The sequence below is a fragment of the Canis aureus genome, chromosome 22 (genome assembly GCF_053574225.1).
Source record: "Canis aureus isolate CA01 chromosome 22, VMU_Caureus_v.1.0, whole genome shotgun sequence".
NCBI lineage: Eukaryota > Metazoa > Chordata > Mammalia > Carnivora > Canidae > Canis > Canis aureus.
In genome coordinates, this window is record NC_135632.1 from 26,988,042 (window position 1) to 27,012,007 (window position 23,966).

A 23,966-nucleotide genomic window follows, 5' to 3' on the forward strand; every position below is an offset into this window, starting at 1 on the left:
GGCCCCTTTGGTTCAGTTTCTAAAAATCTAAAAATGAGTGACTCTTGCTGCCTCTTCCTACCCAACTGATCCCTTGCAGCCTGGCTTTCTAACCAGAGCTTCTAGCGTTTCCAATGCCTTAACTGCTACAGCCATGAGCTGTTTTTATTCAACTTCTAAAACTTTTATAAAGCTTAAAAAAAAACAACCCAAAAAACCAAACCATTATCACATGACCACCTTGTAATAACTTTCCACAATTGTGGAGATTTTATTCTTCTAATATCCAAACTTTGACACCACCCTAGGCTTTTTCCTTTCTATCTATGGGTTTATTTTTTAGGTCTGATATTAAATATATAATATTTTACTCCTTTTGCAAAAAAAATTTTGTTATATGCTTGTTTGTATTTTTGTCAGAGTTTTCAATTTATCTGTAATTATTTTTCTCTATATTCTGATTTATATTTTTCTTGTTATTAACTTTCTATGTTTCCAAAGGTCAAATTCTTGGTTCATTCATTCATTCATCCACTCATTCTCTCATTCATTCCCTCTCTTTTCCAATAAAAGCATTTAAAGCTATACATTTGCCTCTGATTATAGCAATAACATCAATGTTTTTCCCACACATTTTCTAAGTAGTCCATTGGTTCAATTGTTACTTAGGTACATTTTAAAATTTCAGATGGCTGGGTTTGTGTTTAAATAAAACACCCATTTTGTTTTGTTGGATAAAAATGGAAATATCAAAAGACTGGAAGTGGGGGAAATGTTCTAATTTTTCAAAAGGATTGTAGAAACCACCAACTGGAAAACAGACACCAAACCACAGACCCAGAAGGCTCAGAGAACACCAGGCAGGGTAAATGCCAAGAAAAATATACTTAGTCATATCATTTTTAAACTACAGAAAATCACAGATAAAGAAATAAATCTTGAAAAAAACCAGGAGAAAAAAAAAATCTTACCTATATGCAAGAGCAAAGATAACCAACTTCTTAGAAACCATGCATGCAAGAAGAAAGAAATATCTAAAATTTTGAGAGAAAAAAACTCGCCAGCCTAGAATTCTGTACCCTGTAAAATTATCCTTCAAAAGTAAATATGGTAACTGTATAGTAAATATATACTATCTTTAATAGTAAATATAAACATGTGACTAGAAATAATAGGTGAGTGCCTACACTGCAGAAGCTAACTGTAGAGTTATGGCAGACAGCTTTTGGCAAGGCATTAATTTATGGCAGAATTGAGATGTGTGTTTATAAAATGGAGCAGAACAGTGGGGAGGTATGAAAATTATGCTGGAAGAAGAATGGCTTAAAAAGCTGGGGAGCAAGTCTTACAATAATCATGAGAGCTGCCAAGGGGAAAGCAGTCCTTTATGAAAATGAAATGAGTTATAAAAGTTACAGGAAACAGTTCTAAAAGAAATCCTTTCTAATGATTTAACAGGCTCTATTTAAAATAGTAAGTGCTCCAATTCTGGAACTGTAGAAGAGATGGGAAAATCACCTTCAGACACACAGGCTTCATCATCCTGGCCTGGGTGAGACAGGGTTAGATGAAAGGCCCTTTTCAGTTCTATGAGTTTACAACCGGCAGTGCCAAATGGCTTCTGCATTACATTCAATTTACTGTTGAAATGACAGGACCAAATGAAAGGCCTGTACAGGAGTCTGGGCCCTTGAGGAATATAGACCAAACCTCACCTCCAAAATTAGGGGCATATCAGTTTGCCCTACCTCCTTATCTCCATTTTTCTTTTCTACCCTGTTCTTTTTGCCCCTCCTTCCTCCTCCATGTTTATCATCCTTCTGTTTTTCTCTATTCTTCCTCCCTCTCCCTTTTCTGTATTATAGTCTCCTTTTCTATCATTTTCTCACCTCACTCTACCTATACATTTTTTCCACCATAAAGCCATAGAATTTTTTAAAAATTATTTTCTTAAGTGCAAAGAGTTCTTGGATAGGAATAACATTCTTCACAACTCTGTCATTTTTCTAGAAATCGACATTATTGACCTACCCTCAATGGATTACAGTTCATATTTATTTCTTTCATGTTTATGGACATCAGTATTTTTTTTGGAAATTCAAAAACAGTTGTCAGGGTTGCAACATAGTACTTTTCAAGATGATTCTAACACCTGAGCTAACATTTATGATGTACTTCTGCTTAAAACTCCTCTGAGCTGAAGGCTTCAAATTCTATAAAACGAATTGGTTTCGGCCTTTCTGAATTTTTTATCTTTAAAGTTGAGAGTAGCAAATTTGCTTCAATGAAAGACATCTATTTGTAATTTTAAATTTGTTTGCCATATTGTGAGTTTTCTATTATCTTAGAAAACAAACAATCTCCACATCTCAAGGAACTCTAGATTTTATAGGTCTTTACTAAAACAAAATGATAGGGACGCCTGAGTGGCTTGGGACACCTACGTGGCTCAGTGGTTGAACGTCTGCCTTCAGCTCAGAGCGTGAACCCAGAGTGCTGGGATCAAGTCCAACATCAGGCTCCCTGTGTGGAGCCTGCTTCTCTCTCTGCCTCTCTCTCTGACATTTATTCTTATGAATAAATAAAATCTTTAAAAAAATGAAACAAAATGATAAAAGTTAGTTTGCTATTACTTATTCCTTAGGAGTCAGGCTTTTAGGTAAAATGCTTGTTCGTTTCAGCTATAGAGGCTATGACTATTTTGCAGGTGGCAGATAAATTTTTGTTAGTGTGATATGAAGCAAGAGGAGTAGTGCTTGTTAGGGGAAAAAAAGGATGGCCTAAGGTGTGTTTGGATATAAGCTAGACTATGGTGCCTACCTAATTGGTTCTGTACACAATTAATATTTTGCTAAGCTAATATAAGGAATAATAAGCAATTATGTATTAATCACAGTGTATAAAATCATTAAACTTCCCAAGACTTGTCTATTTGCGGTTTCTGTTTCTTGAGTGGTAGTTTTCAACTGATCTATCTCCTGACCCATGTATCTGAAAGATAAATTTCTCCTATCAGTAACTACAGTTCATGATACCAAAGTCTTCAGAGGGTCAGGGATTCTTTGGCCTAGCATCAGAATAAAGAGGATATAATTCTGAAATGTCCTCATCACCTCTTCTCTTCCCTCACTTTGAGAATCACTACATTATCTTCGTAATTAAAATAAAATCACACGCAGCTACAATTAAATAACAAGAATCACCCACTAGAGTTTTGAGGTAGGATATATGGAAGTCAGTAAATATAAAGAAATGGGGGGAGTCCATGGAAAAGTCCAACGAAATAGTTACATTAAAAAAATACAGACATAAGAGGGAATAGATTTGATACAGAAAAGAAATAATTTATTTTCTCTTAATCAAAAAAATATATAAGACCTCTATACTGAAAGCTATAAAACTGAGAGAGACTCAGTCTCTCTGAGAGACCTGGAAGACCTAACTAAACAAGATAATCTATGTTCATGAAGTAGATAATTCAATAATATTAAAGTACCGGTTCTTTTTCAAATTGATCTATAGATTCAAATTATGCATAAATTTAAAAAGAAAAGGAGAAAGACCTATTTACTCAAGACTAGTTAGGAGACAGTATTATCAGTTTATCTAAATTGGTTAGGAATTAACAACTCTCTCTGATACAACAGGAAGAGTGCTTCAGATGTGTTTAAAGCACAAGTTATTTGAGCACAAAAATATCACAAAGTTATATTTAGAGAAATCGGGGTCCTCTGAAATTCTCATTGGCCAGTTACCTACTAACACTGATAACCATGGATTTCTTGGCTTCATAGCTTGGGGAATATTATTAGCAATTATTTCTTTATCATATTTTAGCAAGAAAATATTTCTGAACAACTCATTCTTTATGTAAGTAAATACAATAAAGCCTAATTTAAAAAAATTTGTTGATCATATAAAATGGAAATTGTCCAGGGGAATTTTATAATGCCTTTTAGGTATTCAAAACACTATTTATTTACTCAGTTATTAAAGTAAATATTTACTAACAGTGCCAGGTACTGTGCTAGGAATATGAAGATTCTAAGATGGATTCTGACATCAATCAATATGAGTTATTGTATAATTGAAGGTAAAAAGCACTCATTCATTTAATTAATATTTGAATTTGTTCTCTGTGCCAGGTACTGAAGAAACAGTAGTGAATGAGGTAGATATGGTCACTGTTCTCACGAAGAGCATCATATTCTAATACAAGATTGTTGGAAGGATCCTTATGCTTCCTGGGACCCTGCACCTTCTCAGGATAGTCTAGTTAGGCCGTGCTCAGAGAGGAGCCCTTCCAAGGGCTGAGACACATCCTGATCTCAAGGAGAGACACAGAATTATTAGCTATCAGGCATTCTAGGGGTAAGACTTGATTGGATGCCATCAGTCTTCAGCCATGTGGAGCCCAGCTGAGGAATGTGGGATGTATGTAACTTTAGAGCTCATGGTACCTTCCTTAGTTGAATCTTCCTATCCTGGTGCCTGGTTTCCTCTTAAATCTCATGCAGGGTTCCTGACAAGGGGCCTTCTGCAGAGGGCTTACCTACTAGAATTATAATTCTAGAATCTTTCATTAATGATATGAATTGTTTAAACTAAGCTCTGGCAGGGGGGGCAGTGGAAAGCTGGGACAGTTAGCATGGAGCACAGATCACTTACTCATCAGGTAAACTGAGAGATCAAGAACTAAACTTGGTATCTTCTATCTTTAAAATTTTGGTGATATGAAATTGCTTACATGAGTTAAGAAATCTACAGTGGAGCCTGTAAAAAGGCACCGCTTGATCAAGTGACACATGCTCTTGAGGCATTACTGACAGCTCAAGTGCCATTATTTCTCTGTAGAGAATAAAGAATTACACATTTTGAGAAATTATGTTGTGTCATTTTCAAAACAGGAAATCCATGAACGTTCTGGAATAAAGAAGGTATGTGATTCTACTCTTAATATAAGCAACTGCAATATTTAAAAACTATGAAATTCTGTTCCATGACTACTCAGTTGGGCATTTTAGTAGTTACAGATTCCTAAATAAATTGATAGGTCCTTCTGAAGACTGGTCACAAATTAGACATACTTATTTTTTTTTATAGCAGCAATTTCTGGTTATTTAAGGACAAAATTGGAACGAGATTTGAGTGTTAAATTGTCGTTCTGAGCTTAAAAGTTGAATGAATAAGAAAATGTCAATTCCCATTTTTAAAAAGAAATTTGCAAGTAAGTAAAATCAGAGCACAGTGAATATTATCCACACACGTAATGGAAAATCTACCACTAAAATACCTAGGCACTTGCTTTTAAAGACTTAATTATAGCAATCCATGGTAAAGCAGAGACAAGAAATCAGGCTTCTTGATTTCTAGAGATATTCTTATCCATGAAATCACATGTCATCTTTGCATCCTCGTCCCTTATTTGGATAAGCAACACAAATAGAAGTCCATTGCCATAGATGTAGCAGGTATTAGCTCCCTGCTTTCCAGGTGTCTGCCTGTCTCCTATTTTCTATTTATTGATCACTGCCGGGGGTTCCCGCATGAGTATATCCCCCACTGGATCATTCCCACTCCTCTTGCTGCTCAATGACAGCCCCAATGCATTAATTCTTTAAGAGCCTCTAAATGGCTAAGAAAGTAGTTGCAAGGCTAATTATGGCTGAAGGGCTCAGCCAGAAAAAAGCATCTTAGGCCTTAAATAGTGAAATGGGGACTTTACCAAAGGTTTCACAGCTGCACTGGTTTTTTGATCATGGGTAAAGTAATGACACTAACACCAACAAACCTCTGGAGAATAACATGGTGGATATACAGAACTGGAAGAACTCTTTGGCAAGATTATCTAGTTCGTCTTAATTTATACTCCTCCAATTGGTGATTAAGGGTATTCATGCACCTTCACCAGTGCTAGCTTGCTCATTCATTCATTCATTCATTCATTCATTCATCCTAAACCACTTTACTGAGGTATAACTGATAAACAAACAGCTGCGCATATTTAATGTGTACAACTTTATGAGTTTGAGTAAGTCAGCATCTGTGAAACCATCACCACAATCTATGCCATAAATATATCCACCACCTCCAAAAGTTTTCTCTCTCCCTCCTTATTATTATTGGTAATTGTTTTACTTTTTTTTTAAATAATAAATTTATTATTTTTTTTGGTGTTCAATTTGCCAACATACAGAATAACACCCAGTGCTCATCCCGTCAAGTGCCCCCCTCAGTGCCCGTCACCCATTCATCCTCACTCCCCACCGTCCTCCCCTTCCACCACCCCTAGTTCGTTTCCCAGAGTTAGGAGTCTTTATGTTGTCTCCCTTTCTGATATTTCCTACCCATTTCTTCTCCCTTCCCTTCTATTCCCTTTCACTATTATTTATATTCCCCAAATGAATAAGAACATATAATGTTTGTCCTTCTCCGATTGACTTATTTCACTCAGCATAATATCCTCCAGTTCCATCCACGTTGAAGCAAATGGTGGGTATTTGTCATTTCTAATCGCTGAGTAATATTCCATTGTATACATAAACCACATCTTCTTTATCCATTCATCTTTCAATGGACACCGAGGCTCCTTCCACAGTTGTTTTACATTTTGTGATAAAAACACTTAAAATAAGATCTACCCTCTTAGCAAATTTTTAAGACATATTAATTAATATATTATTATTACCTGTGGGCACTATACAGATCTCCGAGACTTATTCATTTCTGGCTCATTCATTTTTTTTAAATAAAAAAAATTATTTTTAATTTTCTAATATGAAAAGTGAAAATGATACTTTATTGGTGTTTTAACTTGCATTTTTTGACTAATTATGAATTTTAATAGCCTTTTAAATGTTTATTTGCTGTTTGAAATTCTTTCATTGAGAGCCTACTCTATTTAGACACTATTTAAGTGCCAGGGATATAACAGTTAGCAAGACAAAATGTAGAGTTTACAAAGTTTCAGAGCAAGAAACAAACAATAAAAACAACAAAAAACCCAAATCATTTTTTTTCTTTTTTTACCATTTCAAGGAGTAAGAATTGCTATAAAATACAAAAACAAAAACAGTAACAAAGTAAAGGGACAGAGTAAAGGGGTCCATTATTTTAGATAGGGTTGTCAAAGAGAGGGACTCTGCAGAGATGATATTTGACCACAGAGTAAATAGTAGTATGCCATGTTGATCCTTGACAAAGAATCCAGACACAGAGCAGAAAGCAAACTCAAAGCTCCTGAAGTGGGAATGCGTTTGTTTGCTTGAGGAATAGTAAGCAGGTCAGTGTGGCTGGAGTCCAGTGAGAAACAGGAAGAATGGTGGTAGCAAATGGCGTGGGAGAGATCATGTAGGGCTTACCTTGCAGTCACTGAAAAGGCTTTTATCCTATTTTATCCTATATATTTTGGGAAGTAATTGAATGGTTCTGAGCAGCAGAGTGATAGGATAAGCCTTCCATTACTCTGGCTGCTACGTGGAAAGGGTCTATAAGAAAGTGAGACTGTAAAAAGGCTTGTTAAGAGACTAGCAGTGACTTGGTATTAATAGTACAGAGAAAAAGGTGATTTCTTTCAGGATATACTTGTTTTTGTTTTTGTTTTTTTTGTTGTTTTTTTAAAAGATTTTATTTATTTATTCATGAGAGACAGAGAGAGAGAGAGATAGGCAGAGACACAGGCAGAGGGAGAAGCAGGCTCCATGAAGGGAACCTGACATGGGACTGGATCCCGAGTCTCCATGATCATGCCCTGGGCTGAAGGCTGCCCTAAACTGCTGAGCCAACCGGGCTGCCCTCAGGATATACTCTGAAGATTTGTTGATGGACTTGATGAGTGATATAAGAGAAAAACAAGTCAAAGGAAATTCTAAGGCTTGATCAACTAGATTGGTTACTTATTGTAATGGAGAAACACAGGGGAATATTGGATTTGTAGAGGTATAATCAGTAGTTTAGTTTGGAAAGTATTAAATTTGAGATACAAATGTGATATCCCAGAGGAAATACTGAGTAAGTGGTAGGACATGAGTTGAGTTCAAAGGAAGAAGTCATATTAAAGATACAAATTAAGGACCCTTCAGTCATAAATGGTATTTAAAGCCATGAACCTGGACTGAGATCCTTTAGGGAATGAGTACAGTGAAGAATGGAAGTCTGGAGAGTGTTCTAAAATTTATAAGCAGAAAAGGAGGATCCAACAGAGCATGGCATGAGATGGAATGGCCACTGAGACAGGGTCTTATGTTTCTTGCTGAATTGCATAAGTTCTGTATATATTAATGATACTAGTTTGTCAGTTATACTACAAATATTTTTGCAATTTTCCATCTACTTTTTTGATTCAGTTTATCTTTGACTTACCTACTTAAAAACAGTTGTGTAGTAAAATGTACCAGTAATTCCCTTTGTGATTTCTTCCATTACTTTCAAGGTTAAAAAGCCTTCTAGTAACTAGAGATGAGACAGACACTTCCATTTTATTTCTATGTTTTCTTGAGTGTACTTTGATTCAGTTGGAATTTGTTTTGGCATATGATAAAGTTATAAGCTGATACCTTTTCCACAGATTTGTCAGGTTTCCCAACACCATTTATTAACTCTTCTCACAGAACTAGTGAGAAGAGTTAATATGTGTTCTTCACATACTATTTTTCATTTGTTCAGTTTCAACCTTTGAAATTGCAATAAAGGCGGTGAAAAACCTTCCTTCTAGTCATGACAATGATACTTTGCATAAGAATTTCAATGTGCTTACAAGTAATTGCTAAAACAGAACCAATATTTTGGGAAGAAAATGCAAGGACAAAAGGCTAAAGAGAAGAAAGATAAAACATGAAGGGCAGAAAGGAAAGGGTATAGCCCATTTCCTTTTTTGAAAAAAAAGTAGACATCGAAACATGTAAAAGGATAACATATGTATATACACACGTTTTTGTTGAGTAACTTCCCTATGCCAGACATTATCTTCAGTGCTCTCAAGTGGTAAGACAACATGCCTGCTTTCAAGGGGCTTAGATTTTAGTGGGGAAGTTGGGGAGTCAGATGACACATATAGATGAAGTCTATAACTTCAGTGAGTAATGAACACTATGAAAATAAGACTGGGCAATGAGGTAGAGCGCGAGAGGAGAGAAAAAGACAATGGAGAGAGGTCCAGTGGAGAGAGGTCCAGTGGGCCTCTTTGAGGTGGCCTTTGGGCTGAGTTTTAAATAATGCAGAAGCAAGAAAAGAAGAGGGAAGGAGGGGGGCTCCAGGAAGGAGGAAGAGCAAGTGCAAGTATGGGAGTTAAGATAAGGGGAGAATGGAAGGAGTGAAGGTTACAGAGATAGAAAACAGAGCCAGAATGAACACTGGATTGCCAACGGTAACAGGTAGCTTTGGAGGGGTTTACAATGGGGTGTGATATAATCTGCTATAAATTGAGAATTCTTTGGCTGTTATATGAAAACTAATCTGGTGGTGGTGGGGTAGGGGAGAATAGTGCAGAGAAGAAGGGAGTCTAGCTAGAAAGATCTCATAGAAAGAAGAAAGTACCTAAAATACCTTGTTCTTTTAAACATACCAAAACTAAATACTTGACCCAATAGGTGGAAATATAAGTAACTAGACTGTAAGATTCCTGAAGGCAGGAGTTTGTGCACTGAGTAGGATCTCTGGTTTGTTCACTATCTCTAATGCCTAGAGTAAAGAAAGTCTGGCATGCAATAAAAATTTGTTAAATTAAATGGACAAAGTGACTGCAGAGAATAGCCTTTATTAGTGAAATAAGAATCAGATGAAATGAACAAACAGAAAAGAGCTTCCGAAAAACCTCATTGGCTATACACCTGGTGTCACAATTACACAGCACATCAAAACGTGAGATGGATTTCCATCAAGGATGAGTCATTTAAAAATAATGTTACACTAAAACAGGGTTCAAGACAAAAGTTTAAATTAAACCACTTTCTTGTAAACAACCTCTCACTCCCTAGACCATGAGTTTCTATGTGGCAGGAATTATGTCTTCTTTTTAACTCTCCAAGTAAGAACAGAACATATCATGTGTGTGTACTCCATAAATGTACATTTAGGCTGCTGGAATTCTACTGAAGAAAAGCTAGCACATAGGCAAAATGCTTAAGGAAAAAAATTCGGACAACTTAGCAGCATTTATCATTACTAACATTTTAGTCTTCCAGGGTAAACTTTGAAATTACATTCTAATTTGAGATGGTTCTGGTTTGACAAGTTAACTCTTGAGACATCTGAGTACAGTATTATGAAAGAACAAAACTGTTCATCAACCCTTTATGCCAATGTTAATTTCTTTTAAAAGTAGAATTTTAATGTTTTTTTATTCCTACAGTGACCCTTAAAATTTCTATGCATATAATCACAAATGCACACACAAGATGCATTTATAAGCTTATTGTGTAGTTCTAAAGACAGTTGGGAAACCCAATTTTAATTTTGTTACTGAAATAATTTAAAAATATATTATAGAACTGCCTCTTTTCAATCAACAGCAAGGATTTAGAAAGAGATTATACAAGTAGGCGCAATTTATTCAGGTTTATTAGTGTTAGAAAAATGAAGTTGCCTAACTTCAAATTATAACAAATACTCTTCTATTTTTCTTCTTACCACTGACATCAATGTATATATTTTATAATACCTTTAAAAAACTCAAGATATTTAATAAAGATGTCACTGAATGCATTAACCACTGCTATGCTAAAATCTATAAATTTATTGTCAGCATATGTATAAAAATTCCTGACCACCTCAGAGAACATCTTTGTGGCTCATGACTTTCATCAGAGAAAGAGGACTTACCGGCTTTTATTCATGAGGTCTGCTCCACGTGCTTTGTAATAATCTAAGTTTGGATGGAATTGGTAAGTCACTGGTCTTGGATTTCTCTATAGAAAAAAAAATTAAATATATAAAGCTATTTAAATTACACACTAACACATAAAAGGGATAGAACAATCGTCATATAATACATATAATAACGAAGTTCAATAATTAGTGTGCTTGGGTTTTGCTTTCACTGTTGAAGTTTTACCTTAAATGATCTTAGTCCTGATTAAACAATGAAATTATTTTATATATTTTACTTTTACCGGTCTCAAAGTTCACACAGATTTATTCCTATCATTAGATTTTTTTCCAAGCACACTTAATCCACAGTGTTGTATTAGTTTCATGTGTACAAAATAATGATTCAATAATTCTATATATATTTTAAGTATAGAATTCATCAAAATAAGTGATTTATTTCTGATTATTTTGATCACTTTTAATGACTTCCCAAAATACCATGAGACAAAATTATGACAAACTGAAAAATTACATGAGATGTAACAATTTACCCTTAAGGCCTGAGAGACATGAAGTGTTAAGAAAGCTGCACTTTGGACGGAGAGTAAAAATCTGTTAGTTTTTGATAACCAGAATGCTATATATGCCCACTAGATGGCACACCGAGTCTTTCTTCTATAAAAATGAATGTATTATGGAATTCAGCAATTCTTTTAAAGTTAGAAATTTTTATGTCATCTATTCTTATGTATAAGTTTAATAAGTACCCAGGTAGTGAAAATATTAGCAGGGTACCATCAAAATACAAAAGCAAATTGACCAATGCACACTTTCATAAAAACAGCAATACACTGGCCTTTCTGGCTTTTGATACTCTCAAACATTGCAGAAATATCCTAAGATCATTGGGTCAGGGTTGTCTATCTAAATGTGTTACTATCACTTAATGTGTCTATTATTTAAGTATATCACGTCCATCAGAGGCAAATAAAAATTAAATGAATTCTAGTTTATAAAAATACAGTATGTTAATACTACCACTTAAACAAATACCATCTCTAAAATGTTAAATTACACACATTTTTCATTAAAAGTTTTATAAAACTTATAAATAAATGTGTTCCAGTGTTTACCTGAACTTATGAACTTATATTGCAAGTTAATAATTAGGACTTTGAACTAGAGCATGCCTGTCCTTTAGAGAGCCATATCTAGACACAGAAAGGTCTCATTTTATATTAATAGAAAATTACCAATATGCTTTGATATCAATCCTTAGAGCCATAATCCCAAGGCACTGATATACTTGTATGTGCGCAGGGGTATATAATTGCTAAGGTTAAATAGTTTGAAATTCATCAAGCTAACAAGCTGCATCTTAATGGCCATGATGGACCTTTTCTTTTTCTGCTGAAAAGAGAATATTTACACAGCTCAACCCTTTCATATCTCTTCCAAGTCAGCCCTAATCATCTGACAAAAATGACAATCCCTTGATTTAGCTCCAGCTACTACTCTACTGGTTTGGTATTCAACACAGTTCTACAATAATCAAATCTGAATTGCCTTGATGAAGATAACCGATGCTTCCATGACTACCATACTATTAAATCTAACAGTGCAACTTTTCTCTCTCTAGGAATTACATGGGTTTCCTCGTGGTAACTGATGACAACCTGGACCCAAGTATAATGGGGAAATAAAATAGAAGTGAAAGCCACTGGCAAATTGCCAGTGCATTCATGATTTATTTAAAAAATTAACTTTTGCAGGTCTATCTCTCACAACTAATTTTCACTACTTGGAAATACATTTTGTTTTTGCTAATATTTAAAAGGCTTTTCTTTTCTGACTCCCAACAAACTAATAAAAGATTATGTTACTTTTTTGCTAGAAAACAATGAAACAAGGGATTGCATGGAGCAATTTTTTGAAACATCTTTATAAAAAAATGACAAGCAATTCAAGACACGAAGTGCTGATCTATCTAAGCACTTAAAGCCATTATTAGGAATAATGATCTAACTTGAACATATGAATGAGGCTCAAGTATTGCTTTCACAGAGGCCTATTTAAATTCCTAGGAGACTTACTAGTATCAAAGGAAGAGGCAGTTTAAAGTATCTCTGTACTGGGATGGGGAAAAAAAAAGAATCAAAAGATGATGTTGAAAAACAGCATTTGAAATCTAAGAAAATAAAATCAGAGGTTATAGTTGAAAGTTATTCAATAGGATTTTCTAAGAAGATGTTGCTATTACTAAAACATAACTATGTAGACATAGAGATGATCTAGACTAGCACTGTACAACAGAAATGCAACGTGGGTCACCAATGCAAGCTTTATATGTCATCTAAAATTTGCTAGCAAGCACATTTAAAAAATAAAAAAACAAGTTTAATTAAATGTAATAATATTTTATTTGATTCAGTATATCTAAAATGTTGTCACTTTAACATGTAATCAATATAAAAACCTTTGAGGTACTTTACATTCTTCCTTTTGTACCATCTTTGAAATCCACTGTTTATATTACACGTATGGCACATCTTAATTTGTATTAAATATACTTCAAGTGCTCAATAGCCACATGTGGCTTGTGGCCACTGTAATAGACAGCATAGAACTCAATGTCTGACATACACATAAAACAATGTGTGGCTATAAAAATCAACATGTATAAACATGAACAATAAAAAGGGCACAAATACTTCTATACATTAATAATTAGTCTTGACTAGTCTTCATTTGCCTATTCTTCTTTTAATTAAGTTGGTTTTACCTCTTCTGAATAAGGTTTTTTAAAAGTCAAGAAATTTTGGAACAATATCCTTTCACACAGCTATGTACCAAAATGGTAACAACAGTTTCCTTAGGGCATGACATAAAATGAGCATAATTGTAACTTAACACAACTGAAACATTTTAAAAGAGATACTTGCTTTTCTTATTTAAAAGGATTTTTCTCCAAACAAAATTTTACAGATGTAGAACAGTTCTGATTTCTAATTTTTAAAGATCTGAAATTTCCTCTAAATTATGAACCAGTAGAATTTTACATAGACAAACTCTGTATGTAAGAAAGACTGGACTCTGTGACAGTTGTAATTTTTCATCATGCAGGACATGTGATATCAACAGCCTTAATAGTATATCTTTGCATGGGCTGGAACAATTACTGATTATTTTAAATCCATTTTCACACAGATAGGATTTTGACTTTTATAAGCTTTTCCAAACCAACATGCATTAAACACACACACACACACACACTCTCTCTCTCTCTTGTTTTGGGGACTTTTTCTTTGTAAGAAAGACAGCAAAATGGTGATCATAACTTACAGAGGAATACCAACTGTGTTCCATGACCTGGGAAGTCTATATAATTATACATGAAAATGCAGAAATCACAGATTCCGTTCATCCTGAATTTACAATGCCTTTCCTAGACCAACCCAGATGGGAGTTAGGATAGATCTTCTATAAGACTACAGCAAGTTAACTCCCAAGTACCACTCACCAAGTTCCCCTCTTCTTTTTTTTTTTTTTTTTTTTAAGATTCATTTATTCACGAGAGACACAGACTGAGAGAGAAAGGCAGAGACACAGGCAGAAAAGTAGGCTCTCTGCAGGGAGCCTGATGAGGGACCAGATCGGATCCAGGGACCAGGACCCTGAGCAGGCGCCCAACCACTGAGCCACTCAGGCATCCCAACTCACCAAATTCTTAACAAGCTTTTGGAGCCCTTCTTAAAGTTTTCTCTTCAATAGTTTATTTTATTTCAATACAAGAAGAATGCTGAAAATTTCACCCATTGCACAGATAGGCTGGATTTTTGGGAGGCATCCTGAAGCCTTGTGGACAAAATGACTTACAGAAGTAGAAACAAGTGGCCTAAGGGGAAGTATATGGGAAAACCAAACCAAATCAAACCCATGCTGTATTTTTGAATTTCCAAAAATGCTTCTGTTAATTTGGCATGATTACAAAATCAATTTACAAATAGTACTAAAATGACTGCAATCAATGTAAGGGATAAAAGTGATTGAAATCTATTTAACCTCTCCATTACAGTTAATGTTCTACACTTCCAAAGTCTATATTATATGCTAGTAAGCTGCTGCTTAATGTAATTTCAGGTAAAACAAACACCCTCTCCCTTACTGATTACGACTTCTAATGGGTGGCCACCTACCCTCTGCTCTTCTCTATAATGGAAGTCATGGATCAGCATATCACTCGCCTCCCCCTGCCACCCTTACCCCTATATAGTAATATTTCAGTATTTTAAGTTTACAGTCACTTAGGTAGTATACAAATACTTAACTGTTAATCCGCACTAAGTACAACTAACTATAAAGTGCTATAGGAATAATTAACTACAAGATGACACATGACAGTTTTCCTTGTTCTGACCCTGAGGAAACCAAATTCATGCGACAAAGGTCATTACAAATAGTACTTTCCAGATTCATCCCTCAACTAAAATCATCCTCACTTGAAGATGACTATTTCCTTTTGAATTGTTATACAGAGACCACCATGGAAGGTATGAGTCTAAAGTATTCATCCTGCTTGGAACAACACAATGTCTTTCAAAGGGCTGGCTATTTACAAATAAATGTAGAACTGACAGGAGCATAAAAGAAGCAATTCCAGTGATCTCTTTGATTTCAGGGATCCTTGTTCTAATTTATGAATGTACCAGGAGGAGTTAAAGTTGTATGTGAAAGACAAAGGGACTAGGGGAAACAGAACATCACTAATCTGCTTTCGCATTGGGTTGCAGGGCAGAGGAGGCAAAGGATCAGGAGTCCCTGCGGCTTCTGCTGGGTGGGATCCCTGCTCCACTCACTACTAGCTGAGCCCCTGTGTTATGTCAGCCACACTCCTAGCTCTAGTGTCTTTTCACTGAAAATCTGCGGTAATGAACATTAAGTGCACAGCACAGTGCCGGGCACTTGATAAAAACTCCATGAAATGGAAGCATGATTATCTCCTGGTAACACTGACAGACATTTGAGAGCAAATTTAGCAGTCTGACAACTTAAAATCCTTGATAAGCTATAGGTAAAGAAAGTGACGTTTCATGCTTTTGAGAATCATATATAAACTAAGGATAGACTTTTATCAAACATTACACATTTTAAAAACAAAAATAATAAAATAATATTAATTATTTAAATATTATTTAAATATTAATTATTAAAAATAAAAATAAAAATAATATTTAAGAGAATATTTCATGCATACTTGATTTCCTTTGTAGGGAGAAAAGCTGTTTTACTTCTCAGAGTAAGAGTACATGCATTTATAAATTAAAAAAATTGTAAAACCATATTAATGCACATTTGCTTGCCAGCCTATGAGGTTATAATCATTAAAGTGATTTCCTACAATATGTCCAAATTATTATCACAATTTTACCTTAAATTAAACTGATAAAGTTCCTGTAGCATTTGTTTAACAGAAAAAACTGATTTTTATTTATAATATACTATATGTTTGGCATGAAGAAAAGAAAATATTTGACAAATGAAGAATTACTTAGTTTTCATTTCCCTATTATCTTGCTACCAACTCTTAATTTTTAGCATGCCAGATTGGAAAAGAGGCAAAATTAAGGCTCAGAAGGAGAAGCAGCACTGGAAAAATATGTCGAACATTTCTCTTTGATGAAAAACGAGACTCTTACTTTAGTGAATATGTTATTGCCTCAATGCTGGGGGAAAAGCAACCGTCATTAGAAAAACGAATTGCTCAGCTGTTTATAAGCAAAAAGCTCTGGGGGAATTTCTTAGGACCCCAAGGGCAAAGCATTACAGGGTTATGCAAACATATGTTGCAGGTGTTTTAGGGGAGACAGGTGGGCAAACCTCAGCCACGGAAGAGGAGGTAGTTTAATACGCTGCAAGTGAAACGAGAGAACCCAAATGCATCCAAGTGCGGGGATGCCATGGCACCAGTGAACTGGAGCTGTAGAGTAAAAACTCTCCCTAAAATTATCTCGTTAGTGCCAAGCAAACAGAATTTTTTCCCTTCTTGTAGTTTTATAGAAAACAAACACTGCCAATTACTTTTTTTTTTTTTTTAACTAAAGGTATTTTAAACCTGGAACAGAACAGCCTGAAATAGCGATAATTATCCAAAAAAAGATAAGGATGAAGTATTGTTGCCTTTATTTAAACAAATATTCCTAAGGAGACAGTTTGTTGTAATATCCCCTCTTTGGTTCACTAGGCAACATTAGATTTATCATAATTCTCCTAAAGCCTAAGATATTTCTATATTAAAATGCTAATTTTGTCTTTTCTTTTGCCTGTAATTAAAGCTGGGGAAATTTGTGATCTGATATTCACTGATTGCTAGAGGGTCCACCAAGGTCTCACTATTTCTGTTTCTTATTGCCACATATTGCCCTCTTCATTAAAATTAAATAGAGTAACACATTGGATCAAAAAGGCAGACATTATAATCCTAAATGCTCACAAAATTCCCATTTAAGAAAAAATATATATTAAAATAAGTAGTATTATCTGGATATTAATGTCAAATCTAGACTTGTTACCTTATTTCCTTCCTCATTATTTAGCCAAGAATTCATTTTCTTTTTACATTACTTATTGAGACAATACTCATTTTACTAGGCATACCTATGTATAAATGGTATATTGAGCCATGCATTCCTTATCTAAACCATCTTTCCTTTATTCTTTATTTTTCCTTTATTCTTTAAAACAACCCATAATCATGAATTAAATATTAAGTTCTTAGTATAAAATAAACTCGCAAAACTACAAATGTGGAAAAATAAAGCCTAGTTTTATTTCTTTGCAATATTACAAATCCAAAATGTAGATATAAGGCATCCATCAAGTTAACATAAAAAAAAAATCTTGGTAACAAGGTTGTAAAGTAGAATATTATTTCCGTACCGGAATTAAAATGACCTCTGGTTTGTATACTAATAACTCTGATGTATTTGGATAGGAAATACATATTATGAATACTAGGTATTAAGAATCTTAATGCAATTGACAGAAATATTCAGGTAATTCTAATCTATGCATCTATAGATGAAAACTTAAAAAAAGAGAAAATTTAAAAGGCCTTTAAAAAGTTAAAAAAAAGGAAGAAAAAATCATTAATTGGGTAAAGACACAGACAAAACCTCTGAAGCCATGCCAGCCTCATTTTACATACTGAATAAGCCCAATTCCCTAAAGTGACATCCCCATCTATACCCTGGCAAGCCGAGATCTCAGATGGCAGAGAAGCATTTTAAACCACCTGTGCGTTATGCTCGACTGTAGATTCACACAATAAATAGACACCAAAAGAGAAATAAAATTTTTTCCTTTTTTAAAATATATTTACATTTTTGAATTTAGCATGCAGGAAGATGCCAGATTAACATGTCCCCCAATACATACACACACATATATATATAAATATGCAAAGTAGCTTAGGTCTACATGTTTTCTTTGTTACTAATACTGGGCCTCAAAATATTACTTTTTGATAGCTGGTTAGCTCTTTTCAGCAATACCGAACTCTTCACCTTTTTCCTTCCTTAAATGTGAGCAGGATGGGGGAGAAATGTTAATTGAATGGTTTAAGAAAATAGGGAAACCCATTTGTCTTTGCCCAAGAAGGGTCCCCAATCTTCAATGATATAAAAGAAAAAGAGGCAATCTCAAAAAATATTTCTAAATATTTCAATTTGGAACTTAAACTAAAATCTTTGATATGAAAATTATCATTGTAAATTTTTATCGTTAGAATTGTTAAAATAAGTTTAAACAAGTTTAAACAAAGTATCATTAGAATAGAAGCAATTTAAAACTGGCTTAAGGGCCTTTGAACCCCGAAGAGTAAGTCTACGTGACCCTATGGGAATGAGAACCCTGGTTTGAGAAATTTTGCTCCCATCTTCTCCCTATCTTCTTCCTTTTCATTATCTGCTTTGCAATTGCCAAGGCAACAAAACCTAAGATCCTGCACAATGAGGCCTGGTGAAAGGAAGCCTCACTTCTAATGCAGTTTTGGGAGTAATTTCAGTGATAAAAAACATCTTTAAATTAAAAATTCATTTATTATATAAGTCCACTCTTACAAAGGTCACTCACACTGTATTTTTTTGTGATGCTTTCCAATCTAACAATGAAGTATCAGTACTGAACTTTAAAATGTCTAAATGAAGAAGTCAGAAAACCACCATAAATAACAGCCAGATTAGATACACGTTTCTGAGTGAGACCAATCTCTACTTAAGAAAGTGTGTCAAGTTAGACTGCTGAGAAAAATCCCTATAGATGGACTCTTGCCTTTCCTGATTATTTTGTTCAAGACCTCATATATCATTATAAAGAAAAAGAACACCGGTATCAGGTGTGAATTTCTCTTAAGAGTAGATAGTGTCATAAAACATTTTCTTTTTAATCAGTAACTTTGGATACAGACCAGTCTTTAAATCATAGCCCCTTCAAATATCTAGTGATAATAATTGGCACATCAGAACACCTGGGTGGCTCAGTGGCTGAGCATCTGCCTTAGGCTCAGGTCATGATCTTGGGGTCCTGGGATTGAGTCCGGCATTGGGCTCCCTCCAGGGGGTCTGCTTCTCCCTTGGCCTATGCCTCTGCCTCTCTCTCTCTGCGTCTCTCATGAATAAATAAATGAAATCTTAAAAAAAAAAAAAAACCTGGCATGTCAATTGCATGCTGCTCATATGACAGACTATGCTAGGGGTTCTTATCTTTTTTGCGCCGTTGATTGCTCTGCCTTCTGGTGATGACTTTGGCCTCCTTTTCAGAATAATGTTTTTAAATATATATAAAAAAATAGGTTTATAAAGGAAACCAATCATGCTGAAATGTAGTAATCAAAATATTGAACAAATTTATAACAGTGAAATGTACTTTTATATTAATGTATTAAATAAGATACAGTGGCTGGTCTAATCATTACTATAATTTAGAAGTACTGATGAATGTAAATGGTAGTTCAAGATATCTTCATCAACTGTAATGTGATATAAAATATCTGTGATTGTTATTAGTGAAAATGTTTGAGGTGTTGTCAATACTATTGCAGTTTTTGTCTTCATCCCTAATTGAAGGAAATAAAACTAAATTTTAATAAAAGCTCAGTGAAATAGTTGTAAATCTTCCCCATCCAAGTTCTCAGAACCTCCTGAATCCCATCCACAGACCACTTGGGGACTTTTCTCAGAAACCTAAAAGGTAGCTATGCATAACAGCTTTCATCTTGGGAGGTAGTGTCTTATGGATACCACTGGATTAGTTTATTAACCTTTTCACTGCACAAATGTGTGCAGTAATAGTCAAATATAGAACAACTGCTATAGCACAGGCAGCTCTGAAGAGTAACTGCTGTGCCAGGCTTTAACCCTTCAGATGCTGGATTTCTTTACTGACATCAAAGTACTTCAATATTTTAACAACTGGCATGGTTGTAACACCAGATGACTGCCAGCCCTGGAGAGAAATAGTAATTAGGAGTAGGGATGTTTAGAAATATAGGTTTCAACCTGCATAGCAACCAGTACTTTACCAGAATGTGAAGCGAGGCTACATGGGGGGTGAGGGTGAGGATGATGAAGGAATGCTCCATGACAGTGAAGCAAGCTACTTCCGCAGTCCCCTTTTTCTGTACTAACTTCTCTGATTTCTCTAATTTCCCTATTTGTGTGGAGTAATCGACAGCACTCAGATTTGTAGAGGGAGGTTTTGTAAAGTGGGGCTGTCTATTCATCTATGTCTCCCCTCCCTCCCTCCCTCCCTTCCTTCCTTTAGAGCTAGCTGAACTTTTTTTAGTCTGCAGCCAGAAATGCTCCAAGAAAATAACTCTTTTAAGAGGCCATTTTTTTTTCTTAAGAATCAAATCATTTAGTTGAGGTCCAAGATCCCCCTGGCTGGAACTCTGAAGCAGTGAGATGAAATAGATGTTTCATACTTTGTAGTAATTCAGAAAGAATGAGAAGGACTTAAGTAATCACTCCATTTAGGTTAAGAGGAATCTTTGGAGGCCATTCCTTCTCCAGTAGTTATTCTCTGTGGAAGTACAGAGCTCTTATTTCCTGGTGGACACTGCACTGAGAATAACCTTGAGAGAGATGACTTATTATATGAAAAGAGGGGAAAAAGTAGATAAAAGCAAAGTATAATTCTTTTTATGTATTTTTAAAAAGAAATAGTTCACAGAAATTGATGAGATGATCTTAGAAATTCATATGGGAATGCAAGTGACTCAGAATATCTAAAATTATCTTGAAAAAGATAAACAGAATACATAGACTCATAATTCCTGATTTCACAACTTACTACGAAGCTACCATAAGACTACATTGTGGTACCACACTACAGTGTGGTACTAACATTAAGGACAGACCTATAGATCAATGGAATACAATTGAGAGTCCAGAAATAAACCCTAACATTTATGGTTAACTAATTTTTGTAAAGGGGTATGACAATTCCAGGGAGGGATAGAATAGTCTTTTCAACAAATACAACTGGATATCCATATGCAAAAGAATGAATATGGACCCCTACCTCACATCACACACAGAATTAACTCAAAGTAGATCACAGACCTAAACATAAGAGCTAAAACTAACAAATGCTTAGAAGAAAACACAGGAGTAATAATTCTTTGTGATTTTGGGTTAGGCAATGATTTCTTAGCTATGACACCAAAACTCTTAAGGAAGATTGATAAGTTGGGACTTCACCAACATTAAAAACATTTGTGCTTTAAAGGATACCATTAAGAAAGTAAAAAGATCCATAGATGAGAGACAATATCTACAAATCAGTTTTCAGGTAAGAGTCTTGTAACTGGAATATACAAAGAACTCTTATAACTCAATAATAAAGTGACAACATAATTAAAAATGGGCCAACAGTCCAAAGAGATCTTACTCTAAAGAATATGTACAAATGGCCCATAAACACATGAAAAGATGTTTATCATAATTAATCACAAGGTAAATGCAAATCAAAGCTAAAATGAGGTACCATTTGATACCCATTAGAATGGCTATAATAAAAAAGACAGAAATAACAAGTGTTGCCAAGAATGTGGAGAATTTGAGTCTTCATATACTTTTGGTAGGAATGTAAAATGGTGTAACCACTTTGCAAAAACAGTTTGGCAGTTCTTTAAAAGGTTAAATGTAGAATTACTATATGACCAAGAAATTCCACTGCTAGGTATATATCCAGGAGAAATAAAAATATGCCCACACAAGAATATACACAGTAAGTGTTCACAGCAGCACTATTCATTGTAATAACTACAAAGTGGAAACAACCCAAATGTCTACCAACTGATGAATGGATAAACAAAATGTGGTATATCCATAATAGAATATTATTTGGCAATAAAAATAAAGTATTAATACAAGCTACAGCATGGATGGACTTCTATAACATTATGCTAAATTAAAGAAGCCAGTCACCAAGGACATATCATATAGTATGATTCCTTTTATACAAAATATCCAGAATAGGCAAATCCATAGGAACAGAAATTAGATTAGTCATTGCCTAGGGTGGGATGGGGGCAGTTTTAAGTAAGGGGGAGAAAAGTAGAGAATGACCACTAATAGGTACAAAGGTTATTTCGGGTATGATGAAAATGTTCTATAATTAAGATTATGGTGATGACTATACATCTCTGTAAACAATACTAAAAGCCATTTGGTGGTATGCTTTAATGAGTGATTTTTTAATTGTATGTAAATTATATCTTAATCAAGCTGTTAAAAATCAAGAAATATGATATCTGTTGATAAATGAACACACATTGCATGTGCTTTTCTTTTCTCATTCCTAGAAGGAGCAAAGAAGTGATGCAGGCAGAGGAGGACTGGACACAGACTTTGTTTTTCACTTTGTATTTTTTCATACTTTCGTGATTTCCTTAACATGTGTCATATTACTCCACTCCCATCTTTCTATTGATGGGAGTTATCTCTACAATGGGTTTATGTACAGGGACCATTCGGATTTCTTCTTTATACTTCTCTGCACTAAACTAAAAACAAAACTTATCCCTTTAATGCTACTTAAATAGAAGATAAAATGTATGTCTTTCTCAGTTTAGTTTTTATACTCATATCACACATATCATAAGTTAAATAAATACGCAGAACACTTTACAATTCTGGCTGAAGCTGTCCTTTTGTTTTGTTTTTTTTACCAAAAGTCTATCATACAGTGTTGTGCTTACTTTTCTTAGTGAATCATTTTGACCTCTAGTAGAACTGGTTCCACATGGGCTTTTGAAGATCTGGGATTTCAGATAAGACTGACCCTTGAAGGTCATCTAGAAGCCTCAAATAGTACCAACTATAAAATTTCACTACAAACTAACACATACACACATGTGTAATCTTACAGATCTGGCAATAACTCCTTGTGAATATACCCTCAATTTCAAACCTTCCCGTCTAATCTTTTTTATAGTCATTTTCCCACTATTACCTCTCTGCACAAGAACTCCTAAACCTCCATCTTCGGTATCAACATTTCAGACTGCTTCCTACATAGAACCTTGGACCAAGGATATAAAAATCTGGACTGAGCAAGTTCTATCATCCTGCCTTTTCCATGACTTCTGTGGCAAGGCCATAGTGCTGCATGACCAGACCCTCTCTGTAGTTCAGACATGTCTAATTTTTGCCTTGACTATTCCAAGTCTCTAATCTTGTTCTTATGTGATCCATACATACGATGTCACCAGAATCACCTTTCAAAAATATAGGCCTTTTTTCTTTCTTTTTTTTTTTTTTTACTACCTTCCTCAGTTCAGAATCACGTCTCAAATGCAAATTGAATAAAATCCCAATTTCTTAGCATGACATTCAAGGACCTCCATGATCTGGGCCCTAAAGTACTTCTCATATTACCCCCTATATGCCCTACATTTCACTCACAACGAACTATAACATTCCCCATATCTCCAGACTTCAGGTAAGCTGTTCCCCCAGGTTAGATCTATCTACTCACTATTCTCTTTTTGAAATTCTTTCTTATTCTCAGTTCAAATAGTACCTCCTACATGAAGCCTTTTGTGAATTTCCATATTACTCCAGTAATTCCATTCTGACAGCATACTAATTTTAAGTTAATTCTGTATGTATTTCATCTTG

General features: G+C 34.7%; 1 protein-coding gene across 16 annotated transcripts in view; it reads right to left on the minus strand.

Annotated features, from left to right (window-relative positions):
* TBC1D5 (TBC1 domain family member 5) overlaps positions 1 to 23,966 on the minus strand; it is a 544,964-nt gene that overhangs the window by 74,704 nt on the left and 446,294 nt on the right. For all 16 annotated transcript variants that reach the window (XM_077865315.1, XM_077865313.1, XM_077865314.1 and 13 more), the window contains one exon: positions 10,798 to 10,883. In XM_077865315.1, coding sequence (XP_077721441.1) covers positions 10,798 to 10,883 — 86 coding nt within the window. The remainder of the gene's footprint in view (positions 1 to 10,797; positions 10,884 to 23,966) is intronic.